Source organism: Podarcis pityusensis (assembly GCF_964106645.2).
Source record: "Podarcis pityusensis genome assembly, chromosome: 1".
In the NCBI taxonomy this organism is placed as follows: domain Eukaryota; kingdom Metazoa; phylum Chordata; class Lepidosauria; order Squamata; family Lacertidae; genus Podarcis; species Podarcis pityusensis.
This window is the reverse complement of record NC_138028.1, coordinates 92,974,012-92,987,306: the sequence shown is the minus strand read 5'-3', so window position 1 is coordinate 92,987,306 and position 13,295 is coordinate 92,974,012. Positions and strand designations below refer to the sequence as shown.

The 13,295-nt window shown below is 42.0% G+C and overlaps 1 protein-coding gene across 6 annotated transcripts in view; it reads left to right on the top strand.

Annotated features, from left to right (window-relative positions):
- Positions 1 to 13,295, top strand: part of ADCY5 (adenylate cyclase 5) — a 190,674-nt gene that overhangs the window by 171,909 nt on the left and 5,470 nt on the right. For all 6 annotated transcript variants that reach the window (XM_081005709.1, XM_081005708.1, XM_081005712.1 and 3 more), the window contains 6 exons: positions 3,671 to 3,846; positions 8,018 to 8,050; positions 8,817 to 8,949; positions 10,093 to 10,356; positions 11,364 to 11,568; positions 13,142 to 13,266. In XM_081005709.1, the coding sequence (XP_080861835.1) occupies positions 3,671 to 3,846; positions 8,018 to 8,050; positions 8,817 to 8,949; positions 10,093 to 10,356; positions 11,364 to 11,568; positions 13,142 to 13,266 (936 nt within the window). The remainder of the gene's footprint in view (positions 1 to 3,670; positions 3,847 to 8,017; positions 8,051 to 8,816; positions 8,950 to 10,092; positions 10,357 to 11,363; positions 11,569 to 13,141; positions 13,267 to 13,295) is intronic.

Here is a 13,295-nt window from a genome sequence, read left to right as displayed (position 1 = left end):
AATGCGGTCTTGACTATGCTACCACTCAGTGGATTTGTAACTGGCTGACTGACCGAACCCAAAGGGTGCTCATCAATGGTTCCTCTTCATCCTGGAGAAGAGTGACTAGTGGGGTGCCACAGGGTTCTGTCTTGGGCCCGGTCTTATTCAACATCTTTATCAACGACTTGGATGATGGACTCAAGGGCATCCTGATCAAATTTGCAGATGACACCAAACTGGGAGGGGTGGCTAACACCCCAGAGGACAGGATCACACTTCAAAACGACCTTGACAGATTAGAGAACTGGGCCAAAACAAACAAGATGAATTTTAACAGGGAGAAATGTAAAGTATTGCACTTGGGCAAAAAAAATGAGAGGCACAAATACAAGATGGGGGACACTTGGCTTGAGAGCAGTACATGTGAAAAGGATCTAGGAGTCTTGGTTGACCACAAACTTGACATGAGCCAACTGTGTGACACGGCAGCTAAAAAAGCCAATGCAATTCTGGGCTGCATCAATAGGAGTATAGTATCTAGATCAAGGGAAGTAATAGTGCCACTGTATTCTGCTCTGGTCAGACCTCACCTGGAGTACTGTGTCCAGTTCTGGGCACCACAGTTCAAGAAGGACACTGACAAACTGGAACGTGTCCAGAGGAGGGCAACCAAAATGGTCAAAGGCCTGGACTTCCGGGGTGGCGCCATCAATAATGGCGGATTCCCTCTGATCCGGAGGGACTGGCTCCACGGGAAACGGGTCTGTTCCACTACGGCGAAGCGGGGACCCTTTAAAAAATCACAGGCGGATGAAGCCTGTGACCATGGGACTCGGCGGGCACCTTGTGCGCTCCCCCAATTCGCAAAGGAACTCAATTACGGGCTCCGGAGCGAAGAGGGGTTTGTGGCGCGGTGCTGAGAGTCAGCTGCTTCTTCCGTGGAGCGAAGCCGCACAGCCGTTGCCGGAGAGCGCTACCCTTTTCCTGCGACAATTTGGCTACAAAAACAACTACCCGTGAGCAGATCAAATTTGGACAATTGGACTTTAAACAACGATCTGTGAGTAGAACGGAAAATTGGATTAAGAAATTCCTCTTAATTTGGCACTGAAACGGGAAGGTATAAACAGGAAGTCAGCCTTCCGTTCCTTGTAGATAGATTAAAGCAAAGACATGGCAAACTAGAGTATAGAAAATCGTTTGTAAAGGATCAACTTTCATCATCTAAAATTACTGAACCCCCTTCGGAAGCAGGAGAAGAGGGGTTTTTTTCCGGATTGTTTAAACCTGCAGAAGAGAGTGTAAGAAAAGTAATTTTCCACCGTCTTGAACCTGGGAGCGGGGTGTCAGGACAGACGTTTTTGGGAAGTTCATTGACTATAGACAAATGTTTTTGACAGATAGTTAAAAGAAGAGAAACATAGTGATTCCATTGTCCTCTTTCGCACTTTAAAGGAACAAATATTGACAAAATATCTGAAAAAGGAAACTTTGTTGTTAGATCTGCTTTAAAAAAAAAAGAAAAAGAGTTGGATACAAATAGAAGTTCTTCCCCTAGAGGGAGCTTGTGAAATTGTTATTAAACTTGAACTGGGGAGCTTCGCAGCTGCAACAGATTAAGACCGTGGGAATAGACTTCTGACCTTGTATAACAATGTACTCAGAGGCTCTGGTGCGTGTTTTCTGCAAAACAAGTGCTTTATTGGAACAGTTACATGAGAAGACGGATTTGATGACTGTTGCGATCAGAAATTTTGAACAGGTAGTGGGTACCTATATAGAACCCACTCAGGAATCAATTCAGGAGTGTGCTCTGACAGATCAGATGAAGGAGGAGGTTGTGGCTGGACCCCGGGAGGCAGAGATGGAGGAAACCGTGGCCCAGAAGGAACATGAGTGGTTGGACCTGACGAATGAACCTGGAAAAAGCCAGATTTGGAGAGATAGAGTCTTGATTGGTTTGGAGATGGGGGGCTGGATAGACCCCCCCTATGCAGGGATGTTTTGACTTTTCAAGTCTGGCGTTGGGCCGGGAGGAGTTTGGAGTTGTGGGGGTCCTCAATTTTGGAGGGACTTTGAAACATGTTTTTAAATACCACATGGAGTTTAGTGTGGACTATGGAAAAGGGGCTGATCTGTCGAGAAGGGACAAAAATACTGTCAAGCTGGAGTCTCCACAAGTGAAAGGAGCAGAAGACAAAGTAAAGTACAGGTATAAATATGAAGAAGATCTGCGGAAGGGACATGGAAGAGACTTAAGGGCCTCGGACATAAGGTTACCAGGTTAATGAACTAGATGGATGGGGTAGAAAGGACTGACAAAACCCGAGACCAGGAGGAAGAGACGTTGGAGAAGATTGGAGAAAGTTTCAAAAATTTTATTGAGGAATGTTTTCTAAAATTAATGAGTATTAGAAAAATGTTGGAACGAAATTATTTGGCTTTAGCAGAAATGTTAAAAAGAACTATGCAAGAATATGTTATGGTTATGAGAAATTGGTATAGATAAGACTCAAGTTTCAAGTTTTAGGGTTTTTTATAGCAAGATAAGGTTAAAATAGATTAAGGTAATTTAATGACAGAATATTATGAAAAATGGGAAGGATTTGCTGTGATAATAACTAGAATACAAAAAAGGGAGGGGTGAGGAGGTCGATGAAATAAGGTAATGACAGTTAAGGATCTGGGAACACTGGAACTGTTTTTAAACTTTTGTGGTTTATTCTTGTTTTTTTATTTTGATTGATTTGTTATGTGTTTTGTTTTTTGCTTTTTGCTTTTGATTTCTATCGACTTGTATTGTTTGATTGTTGTTTGTTTTTTCCTTGTTTTTTTCCTTTTTTTCTTTTTATCTTTTCTGTAATCTTAAAATTCTTAATAAATATCATTTTTTTAAAAAACAACAAAATGGTCAAAGGCCTGGAAACGATGCCTTATGAGGAACGGCTAAGGGAGCTGGGCATGTTTAGCCTGGAGAAGAGGAGGTTAAGGGGTGATATGATAGCCATGTTCAAATATATAAAAGGATGTCACATAGAGGAGGGAGAAAGGTTGTTTTCTGCTGCTCCAGAGAAGCGGACACGGAGCAATGGATCCAAACTACAAGAAAGAAGATTCCACCTAAACATTAGGAAGAACTTCCTGACAGTAAGAGCTGTTCGACAGTGGAATTTGCTGCCAAGGAGTGTGGTGGAGTCTCCTTCTTTGGAGGTCTTTAAGCAGAGGCTTGACAACCATATGTCAGGAGTGCTCTGATGATGTTTCCTGCTTGGCAGGGGGTTGGACTCGATGGCCCTTGTGGTCTCTTCCAACTCTATGATTCTATGACTTTTAACTGCCAGAGGACTTAACTGCTGCTGAGGCTTGGTGGGTCAGGCATTGTGTGGGCCTGCTGGAAGCCCAGCTAGACAAATGTGCCAGTCCCAGTATAAGGATCCATTGAAGGATGTTCAGTGGCACGCTGGACCTAAGGTACCCTCAACCAAAGTTGTTCAGAACCTTATATTAATTGACATGTGACATAGCAAAAGAAGAATAATTAAAATAAGTTGATGTGTAACCTCATTCTTGCAGCACTGCTTAATTGATGTTTGCTGTCCTTTACTGATTTGACTCCCGTTTGTTCTCTCTTCCTCCCTCCACTCCATTTTTTTTCTCCTTTTCCGCTTCCCAATCCCTCCTCTCGCAGTATTTTACCTACAGTGTCTTACTGAGCCTCCTGGCCTGCTCTGTGTTCCTTCAGATCAGTTGCATTGGGAAACTCATTTTGATGTTGATTATTGAATTTACATATGTCCTTATTGTGGAAGTGCCAGGGCTTACCCTCTTCGATAATGCAGATCTTCTGGTCACAGCCAATGCCATGTAAGTTACCCTTAAACCTTTGTAAGTTGTTTTTATATATATAAACCTAGAGAAAGGTCACCAAGTTCAAGTTTTAGTAAAGCAGGTGAGGAAGTAGACTGTTTCTGGACTATACCATTTCGGAGTACCAGTAGGTTCTCACATGACTGAACACACTTTCGTTTAAAAAAGTAAAACTTGCACATAGGAGTTTAAGAAGTCAAGGGTTTTTGCCTAGCCAGTTTTTTATGTGAACGGTTTTATTGTTTTATGGGAGGGGCATTCAGTCATGTGAGGCCCCTACCCAGGGTCTAGAGTGGAATAGTCCAGAAACAGGTTCACCGCATCATTTGCTGCTTGGGAAAACCAAGTCAATGAGTCCATGAAAACAATTTTATGTAAACAGAAAGAGTGTGCAGCATCAACAAGTGAGATAACACTGGAAGTCATTTGAGAACCCTCTATTAGTTCTTGCTCTTGGTTCTATTTTGCTGGTATCTACAATTTGAATGTCATAATCTGCATGACTGTTGCGCTCTCAGATAAGGGCCAAACATGTATATTTTGCATCAAGTAGGAGGCTAGTGCCTTAGTTGTGTTGAATGCTAACACATATCTTCCTTTTTAAACATATTTACTCATTAAACATTTTTCATTGTAGGACTTTGGCTTGTTCACTAATAAGCAACACTACTTTTATTGGCATTATTTGTATGCCTTATGATTTCCTTAATTCCCTTAAAACATACCAAACAACCAATTGGATGAGATCTTTTCTTAAGCTAATAAAACAACACAAGAAAGAAAGAAAAAAAGGCCATTCTGGTTGAACCACAGCTGTGCCCTTCTCCATTTTGGATTGCTTAATTCTGATTAATCCACTCAGGTGTGATTTCTGCCCTTCATATAAAAAAGAAAATTGATAGCAAATTAGGGGCAGTCATTTGAAGGGATAATCTCAAAACAAAACATCCTTTAGGCATTTTATACTGCATGGAATTTTGATAAGCCAGGAGCAGACTGAATTAGTGCACTTAAAAGCAATTATTTGCATCACCTCACAATCAAGATGTCAGTAAAAAGGTGGAGTAAATAAGCATCTTTTTCCCAGAAATAAATTTAGGAGCTGCAGTCTTACCACTCATTAAATTAGCTTTGCTTGCTCTGAAAGCTCCATTTATTGTTAGTCTTACTGTGTGGTGAACCACTTACGGCTCATGGGAAGTATTTAGTACATATGCAGCCGCCACAGTCTAGGTGCAGATCTCTTCCAGATGCAGGGAATATTATCCTATATTAAATTAACTGGGCATCTGTCTGATCCATCTAATTATTCTGTATATGACATGCACACTAATTAGCAAGATGCACAGATGCTTCTTTTCTCACACCCCTATACAAATTTACCGAAAACATAAGACAAGAAAAGGCTGGTGGTAAAACTTAGAGTGCTCCTGCCAGCCAAAATGAATTGCAACCATGCAAACAGGCCTGGTGTCAAACTTCAGGGGGCCCTCAGCATAGTCCATCTGAGGCCCCTGTTCCTGTCACACTGGAGCTCCTAGAGCTCTCATCCTCCTCCTTGTGGCAGCAGCTATGCCGCCAGTCCCTTTCCTCCTCTTCCTTAAAAACACACAATACAGTCATACCTTTGTTTTCGAACAGCTTGGTTCTCGAACGTTTCGGCTCCCAAACACCACAAACCTGAAAGTGAGTGTTCTGGTTTATGAATTATTTTTGGAAGCCAAACCTCCGACGGGGCTTCGAATTGCAATCAGAAGCCGTGCCTTGGTTTCCAAACGTTTTGGAAGTCTAATGGATTCCATTCAACTTCCAAGGTATGACTGTAGTGGCTAATTCAGTGGTAGCTTCTCGCCACCTTGGGATGAAGAAGAGTCCTTGAGAGCCAGGAATTCTGGGTAAGCTGATTGTGCTGCTGCTGTGGTTTGCCATGGCATCTAGGAAAACTTTTTTTTTTTTTAGAATTTTTTTTTTAATCTAAATTTGAAAGGCCTTTTTTAGCAAACTGCAGCAACAGCACTGGCATTTTCCAGGTCACCTTTCTCAGAGTTCAAGAGAGGCAGCAGGCTATGCAGTTACCATGGATGGGAGCCAAGTTGGTCCCCAAGAAGTGTCTGCATATATCCGCCTGGATCTCATGTTAAGACCCATGATGGGCCTTTCGAAGCCCTGGGGCCATCAACCAGTGCCCAGCTAGGCTAACTGCTGGCGCCAGGCCTTCCTGCAGCAGCCATGTGGGGTCTGAATTTCAGCTGGAAGACGACAGCTGCTTTTAAGCAAGTTCTACTGACTCAGTGAGTCAGTAAGTAAGATAGATATAACAGAGTTAACGTGGAAAAGCAGTTTTTGAATTGTCACTGTCGGATTTTATGGTCTGTTTTTACTTTGTTTCTTTTCTAGAGAATACTTTGTTAGGTGACTCATAAACTGAACAAAATAAAAAATAAATTTAAAACGAAAGGGCAGAAGAACTGGAACAGGAGCTATGTTAATTGGATTATAAAGTATCTGGTTCTGCTGGAGTGATCTGGTGATACGACTTGGATAAAAAATTCTGACAAAATACAAGAAAAAAATGTTCAGTGAATAAATATGAAGGAACTAGATTTCAAGGCACTCCCTGCTTCTCCAGTACCATCTAGAATGAGACAGTAAATTTGCAAACAAAGGGTAGAATCCAGCTTTGTGGGGGCAGATTCCAACTTATCACGTTTTATCTCCTCTTTTCTGCAGTCTCACTGCAGAATTCCCTAAGTGCAGAATTCCCTGCACTTGAATCCCCTAATTCAAGTTAGGGAATGAATTCTTAGGAATTCATTCCCTAACTTGTCCAGGCAGCTTTGTTTTATAACATCCTATCTAATGTGCCAACTTTCCTTGACTCCTCACTTCAACGATAATCAAGCTCAAAGTCAAAAAGCGATCCTCTTTCATTGTAGCGAAAGGAAAGTAGAAGAAAATTTTAGGAAGTGGTTATGGCTCCACATAGTGTTCAAAGTGAAAAATAGTAGCACTGATTTTGTGGAGCAGTTGATTATTACACTCAATCCTAAATGTCTTTATTTTAAAATATGTGGCACCCTGGATTCCGTGGAACTCTGTGTAGGTGTAAGAACTTTTTAAAAAAGAATGGTGATCTTAACCATGTTTGGAAACATGTTCCATTGAAATTGCAGCAGGACCTGCAATAAAGTGAATGCTTTGAGGCTTTGATTCTAGTGTCACAAGGGGCATTAGGGATCCCTCCTGTTGCTGCAATCCATCATGCATTTCAGAACAATGAACACAGAGACATATAAAACAACTTCCCTGTAATTTAAATGGAGTACTTTGCACACATGTTCATTTGATTAACATCAGGCAAGTGATCCAGAAGAGACATGGACCTTTGAACTGGCTGAAGTATTAGAGAGGCACTTTTGTTTGGATAGCATTGGAGCAGTGAAATGTACACCTTGATTTTAATCCAAAGTCAGCAGTTCCTTGCCAGCTGGGAAGAATACTGAAAAATTAAAAAGGCAGCTTGTGCAACAAATAAGGGAAACAGCATAATCATAATAGTAATGAGGAGGAGGAAAATTTTTATATCATATCTCATTAGTGTTCAGACTTCTTCACATATATTATTTCAGTATTCTTTAGAAGATGATTGCTTGATAAGGCAATCTGAGCTCTGAACCAGGGTGTTCCTGGCTCATTGCTTATACTCCTAGCGGTATAAAAGTAAAGGTAAAGGGACCCCTGACCATTAGGTCCAGTCGTGACCGACTCTGGGGTTGCGGCGCTCATCTCGCTTTATTGGCCGAGGGAGCTGGCGTACAGCTTCCGGGTCATGTGGCCAGCATGACTAATCCGCTTCTGGTGAACCAGAGCAGCGCACAGAAACGCTGTTTACCTTCCCGCCAGAGCGGTACCTATTTATCTACTTGCACTTTGACGTGCTTTCGGACTGCTAAGTTGGCAGGAGCAGGGATTGAGCAACAGGAGCTCACCCCATCACGGGGATTCGAACCACCAACCTTCTGATTGGCAAATCCTAGGCGCTATGGTTTAACCCACAGCGGGAAGGCACTAAATGTGGAATTGGGAAGAAAGCAATGGCGTCAGTGATTTATAAATATAGCATAGCAATCTATGTACATTGTCTAAAACCTATCTCTTGCTATTTCAGAGTATTTTCCAATGGGACTGAGAATGGAACATGGTGAGTTACTGAGGGGGCAGGTAGCCTGAGGTTGCTTTAAAAAATATTAAGTGGATTCAGCCATTGGTGGGTTTGGGTTGTTGCAGACATAATGTGGCTCATCCTTTAATGGTGCTTAAGGGATATGGGATGGGCACACCCCTCTCTTCTCAAACACAAGTCCCCTCCCTTGCTGTCTGAAGCACTGTTAACCATTTTGAATGCTTGCCAGAGTTTGAATTTGAAACAAACTTTAAATGCAAATTAACGTCAACCACAGTTAGTAGCACTGCTACCTAGCCTTCGTTGTATTCAAGGGTAGGAAAAATTTGACCTCATAAAGGCAGGGAGAGTGTGAGAAAAGAATAGAATCTAGTGGTCTCTCACAAATCCCCTATGATTTAGTAATGGAATGCATTGACTCTGCTGTGGCCCTTTGTTTCCCTTCCTTGCCTAAGAGGCAGTTTTGATACAGTGTGCCTCACTTCTAGAGCCATTGAAGCACACAAAAAAGATTGCTGGGGCAGCCTCGTGCAAAGTAAAAGATGGCCACCTGGACTTTGCTGTTCACGCTGCATCAAAAGCAAAAACTAAATGATTCAGAGTTGCACAGAATAAAATAGTCAGTGGATTTTATTGGTCAGCAGCTAGAGCCCACCCCTTGCTCAGCCTGTTGCTACACAAAGAGGTCAAGAAATTGCTTGCTTTGAATTGTACGTACTCCTCCAGTTTAGCAACTGGCATCCTAGAACATCCAGAGATTTATATATTTTCTTTTCCTGCATAGTCCTCCAAGTGTGTCCAGGGTGGCCTTGAAGATTGTGACTCCCGTAGTTATCACTGTTTTTGTCTTGGCGGTGTATCTTCATGCGCAGCAAGTGGAATCCACAGCAAGACTTGATTTCCTCTGGAAGCTTCAGGTGTGTGTTTTTGAGTGTAATTTTAAAATGCCATTTATAATCAGCAAACAGTTGCTATTCACGCTGTTAATGCGTTATCGTACTGTGCTCATAAATTATATCGAGCTAGAAGCACTGGCACAAAGGAAACTCCTATGGTATCAATTTTAGCTGAGGATCACAAGGATTGTGCTCTTAGTTTTGTTTTATATTGTATTGTAAAGAATACTGTCCATGCATGTGTGTATCCATCCCATGCATATAGTTTGGACGGAGGCACCCTTAGTGTGCGCAAAATCACATTCTGTTGCTAGCATGTATTGATGGGTTACATCTTAGACCTTATACCAGTGGTTCCCAGCTTCTTCTTGGCCATGCACCACCTAAGCAACTCTAAAATCCTGATGCCCTCCCCCATGACATATAATTATGGTATTGTTCAAAAAGTGAACTCCTATTCATGAGGAGGAAGCCTAAAAGACCATTAACTGTTAATAACCCATTCTTGAATTACCCCCCCCCAAATTAAATTGCCCCCCTAAGCAACTCTAAAATCCTGATGCCCTCCCCCATGACATATAATTACGGTATTGTTCAAAAAGTGAACTCCTATTCATGAGGAGGAAGCCTAAAACGCCATTAACTGTTAATAACTCATTCTCGAATTATTAACAGTTAATGGCCTTTTAGGCTTCCTTAAAAATCTTAAAAATCAAATTGCCCCCCTGTGGGGCATGTGCCCCATGTTGGGAACCACAGCCTTATACAATAGATGCACAACTTACGCAAGAGTTATTTTCCAGGGATAGCAAACAAAGCCAAAATTGCATAGTCAAAACAACCCTTTAAAAACAATTAAAGTCTATCCAGCCACCTCTGCTCTGTCTCCAAAAGCTGCACACATACTCTCAAGGCCACTACACCTTGCACCAGGGTTAATGCAATGGCGGGTGTGATTGCTGACATTTCCCCCCTGCTCTCCCACCCCCTTATGGTATCTCCCCTTGCCCCTTTTTTCCAGTCAAGTCCATAGAGCTGCAACCGCTCAAGCTAAACACGCAAAAGTTGTGTGTCCACTGTTTATGCTTCCAGTCCATTTGCCACATAAATGAACCTGAGTTGCAGGCTGCATCTTTTTCTCTCTCCTCCTCTCCCCCTTTTCAGGCTACTGAAGAAAAGGAGGAAATGGAGGAATTGCAGGCCTACAACAGACGCCTTCTCCATAACATCTTGCCAAAGGATGTGGCAGCCCACTTCCTTGCACAGGAACGGAGGAATGATGAGCTGTATTACCAGTCATGCGAGTGTGTGGCTGTCATGTTTGCTTCCATCAGCAACTTCTCAGAATTCTATGTAGAGTTAGAGGCCAACAATGAAGGAGTGGAATGCTTGAGGCTTCTCAATGAAATCATTGCTGACTTTGATGAGGTGAGCAAGTTTTCTTTTTTTTAAAAAAAGAGTTAAACCTCAGTGTGGTCTAGTTCATGCTTAACTGATTCCTGCATTGCAGGGGGTTGGACCAGATGGCCTTTGGAGTCCCTTCCAACTCTACAATGCTGTGAATCTATGACTGACCCTTTTGTATTGTCCTGATGCACACAACACCAGTCGTCTCTGACACTTGTGTTTTCTGTGCTAGATTTCTTTTATATGCCAGAGGTATCAATAGAAATACAGTACTACACTTTTCTTTCCTAGAAGTACTATATACTGAAAGGTGCTGCTGAGCCTTTGCAATACACTCCTAAATAGACTCTTCATCCATGGCTATGGGTAGGACCCAGAAAGCTACCTGGCTTGCAAGCCTTCCTCAGCTCATAGATCTAGTTTCCTAGTTCTTGGTATCCTGGTCTTTTGACTTAATTTCCTGGTCAACAGCTGTTTTAATCACCTCATGCTCTGCTCCCATGGATCTGTGTAAGTGCAGCAGTCGAAACAATAATTTGTCCAGGTCAGCTGAAATGGTCTCATGCTTGTGCAGAGGCTCCTAGGAAAGTTCTACCTCCTCTATGATTACCAGTTACAGTGGCACTGGCCACTGTTGCTTTTATTACTCAGAAAGCTATGATTAAAAGTGCAAATGGTCCTAACTCAGTTACCTGACAGCAAGTACTGATACACTCATGCCAGGACGTGATGTAGATCCAAACTGAAAGGGCATTGCATCCCATGACCTGACATCCTAGTGCAAATCTTATTTTTCTTTCCTTATCAATTTGAAGAAGCAAAAATAGGGTCTAAGACACCATCATGTCTATGTGCAGGATCAAAACAGTTCATGAACTTTCTTTTCATATGGGAAGCACATTAGAACATGTGTTATGCAAGCTACAGTGTGCATGATCATATCTGGGTCTTATACAGATCACTCAAACAGTGTATATTGATTTACACGTGTCCTTTTCAATAACTTCGTTCCTTTGTTGCCTCTGCAGATTATAAGCGAAGACCAGTTCCGACAGCTGGAAAAGATCAAAACTATAGGCAGCACATATATGGCTGCTTCAGGCCTCAATGATTCCACCTATGACAAAGTGGGCAAGTCACACATCAAGGCCCTGGCTGACTTTGCAATGAGGTTAATGGATCAAATGAAATACATCAATGAGCATTCGTTCAACAACTTCCAGATGAAAATAGGTAAATGCCTTTGTTACGGTGTTATGGTGTTATGCTTCTGGAGTATTTCCTCTGTGGTTAAAAGTGCAAATGCCACGTGTTAATTGGTGCTGCCTCTACTGAATTAAATTAGCACTTAATGGAGTATTCTTGATCTGCAGTGTTGGTTGTGTTTCCTGCAGAAATTTGACCCCATTACATAACATTCCCAACTGGAGGTTAGTAGCCAATTGAACATGGGAAGATCTAAAGCCAAACAAAATTAACTTTCTGCCCACATTAGTGCTTTAGAAAGGACATGGCTGTTAGAACTGTTTTGTTGTGTAGAACACTGGAAAACTGTTTTTCCTATTTGAATCTGAAATGGATAAATGCACACACACTTGAAGTGGAGGCAGAGCAAGAGCTCTTTCAACCTGATCCTGTAAGGCCAATCCGCATGCATGCAGGTGCTTGACACTGGGTTCCTTCATTCTTACTGGATTCCTAGAGCCATCACCATTGTTTGGGATGAACTGAGTCGAGCACCCGTACTTCCTTCCACTCAGTCAAAACCGACAAGGCCAGCCATCTTGCATTCAGGCCCCTTTTTTGAAGCTGGCCACTGTGAGAACAGTATGCTGGACTACATGGGCCTTTGGGCCTGATCCAGCAAGTCTCTTCTTATATGCTACATTTTTATCTCTTTCACTGGGAATGCCTCAGGTTCAGTCAGTTGATTCACAAGGATGTCTGGAGTGAGGCTTCTTACTCCAGGTATGCTCCACTCTCCACAGACCAACTAAGCTTAGAATGTAATGTGTAAATTGAGAACGTCTGCCAAAGAAGCACATTTTATAACATTTTTTATAGATCATTTATTTTGAGTGTAGAGCATGAGTGTTCTTGGCGCACTGTTACTCATCTTCATAATTCTGGATATCAAGATACAGTATACTGATATCAAGTAAAAAATAAGCTCTAGTGAGTTTTCTGAGAAGCAGTTAGATAGTGTAGGACAGGGGTTCCCAAACTGTGGTCCCCAAGCTTCATTCAGATTGTCTGAGGTGTGCCTGTGAAGAACACTTGCTGTATGACTTCTATGGAATTCAAATTGTAATACAATAAAATTATATATATATGCAATAAAAATGCAATAAAAATCCTACAGCATCTAGCGTGGTGCATTGCAATTGCTACAACAGGCAGAGAAATCATCAGTGTAGGATATTTATATGCAGATATCACAAATTTCAAAGCCCACAAATCTTTGATATCACAGATTTCAAAGACCAGGGTAGGTAGCACTGGATGAATTTACCTCACTCTCAACTGGTAATGTTTCAAAGTCTTAGAAGTGCTACACACATTACAGCCACCATATGGAGTCTGCTTTAAAACTTTGTTCATTTATAATAATACCTGATCATAGAATCATGGCACGTTTTGTCATATAGCCCTCAAAAGGTTGGCCATTCAAAAATTAGCTATGGTCAATTTATGCCTGGGGAGGAATCAGATAGTTGCAGTTCTCCTGCATATGTGATCTGGTAGTGATAACTTATAAGATGTACTTTATACACTCATGTCTAATTCCATACTATTTCTTTGCTAGGGCTCAATATTGGCCCAGTAGTAGCTGGGGTCATAGGCGCACGTAAGCCCCAGTATGATATTTGGGGGAATACTGTGAATGTAGCCAGCCGAATGGACAGCACAGGAGTGCCCGACAGGATTCAGGTGAGTCTTCTTGGCACCTCTCCTCCTCC